Source organism: Monoraphidium neglectum (genome assembly GCF_000611645.1).
Source record: "Monoraphidium neglectum strain SAG 48.87 unplaced genomic scaffold scaffold05985, whole genome shotgun sequence".
Classification (NCBI taxonomy): Eukaryota; Viridiplantae; Chlorophyta; class Chlorophyceae; order Sphaeropleales; family Selenastraceae; genus Monoraphidium; species Monoraphidium neglectum.
In genome coordinates, this window is record NW_014007648.1 from 2436 (window position 1) to 3133 (window position 698).

At 65.0% G+C, this 698-nt stretch overlaps 1 protein-coding gene across 1 annotated transcript in view; it reads left to right on the forward strand.

Moving 5' to 3' along the window:
* The window catches only part of MNEG_16102 (phosphoenolpyruvate carboxylase), a gene marked incomplete at both ends in the record, with an annotated part of 3076 nt that extends 2421 nt beyond the window's left edge, over positions 1-655 (forward strand). The window contains 3 exons of the mRNA XM_014035427.1: positions 73-192; positions 440-535; positions 626-655. Coding sequence (XP_013890881.1) covers positions 73-192; positions 440-535; positions 626-655 — 246 coding nt within the window. The remainder of the gene's footprint in view (positions 1-72; positions 193-439; positions 536-625) is intronic.
* Positions 656-698: the final 43 nt, after the last annotated feature.

Here is a 698-nt window from a genome sequence, read left to right on the forward strand (position 1 = left end):
GCCCACGCCCCGACGCTCCCGCTCCCCTTGGCCCCAAACCGCAATGGTGACGTCACCGTGACGTCATCGCAGGAGCTGGGCCGCCTGAACATCGGCAGCCGCCCCGCGAGCCGCAAGGTCACCAAGGGGGTGGAGGGGCTGCGCGCCATCCCATGGGTCTTCGCCTGGACGCAGACGCGCCTCAACCTGCCGGTGGGCGGTTTTTTGGGGGCGGTTTTTTCCCGGATGGTTGCTTTGCTTTCTCCTCCGCCCCTGCTGATCCTCGAGCTCCGGGCTTGTGATTGGGCGGCTGCGGCGGCGTGCGTTCTGCCTGTCTACCCGCATCTCTGTGCACCCGCGTCACCTTACGTCCGCCCGCTGGCCACCACTTCCTCCCGAACCCTCTGCTCTTACTGCGCCCCCGCGCGCGCGCGCGGCCGACCATTTTGTGGCGGAGCAGGTGTGGCTGGGCATCGGGGACGCGCTGTCAGCGGCGATCGATGAGGGGAAGCTGGACACGCTGCAGGACATGTACGACAACTGGCCCTTCTTCAAGGTGGGGGTGGCTGTGGCTGTGTGTGTGTGTGTGTGCGTGTGTGGTTGTTCCTGTGTATGTGTGTGTGTGTGTGTGTGTGGCTGGTGGGAGGTCCGGATGCTTGGGAGTGTCACTGTGTGAGTGAGTGCACGCATGTTTATGAGGGTAAGGGCATGCACGTGGG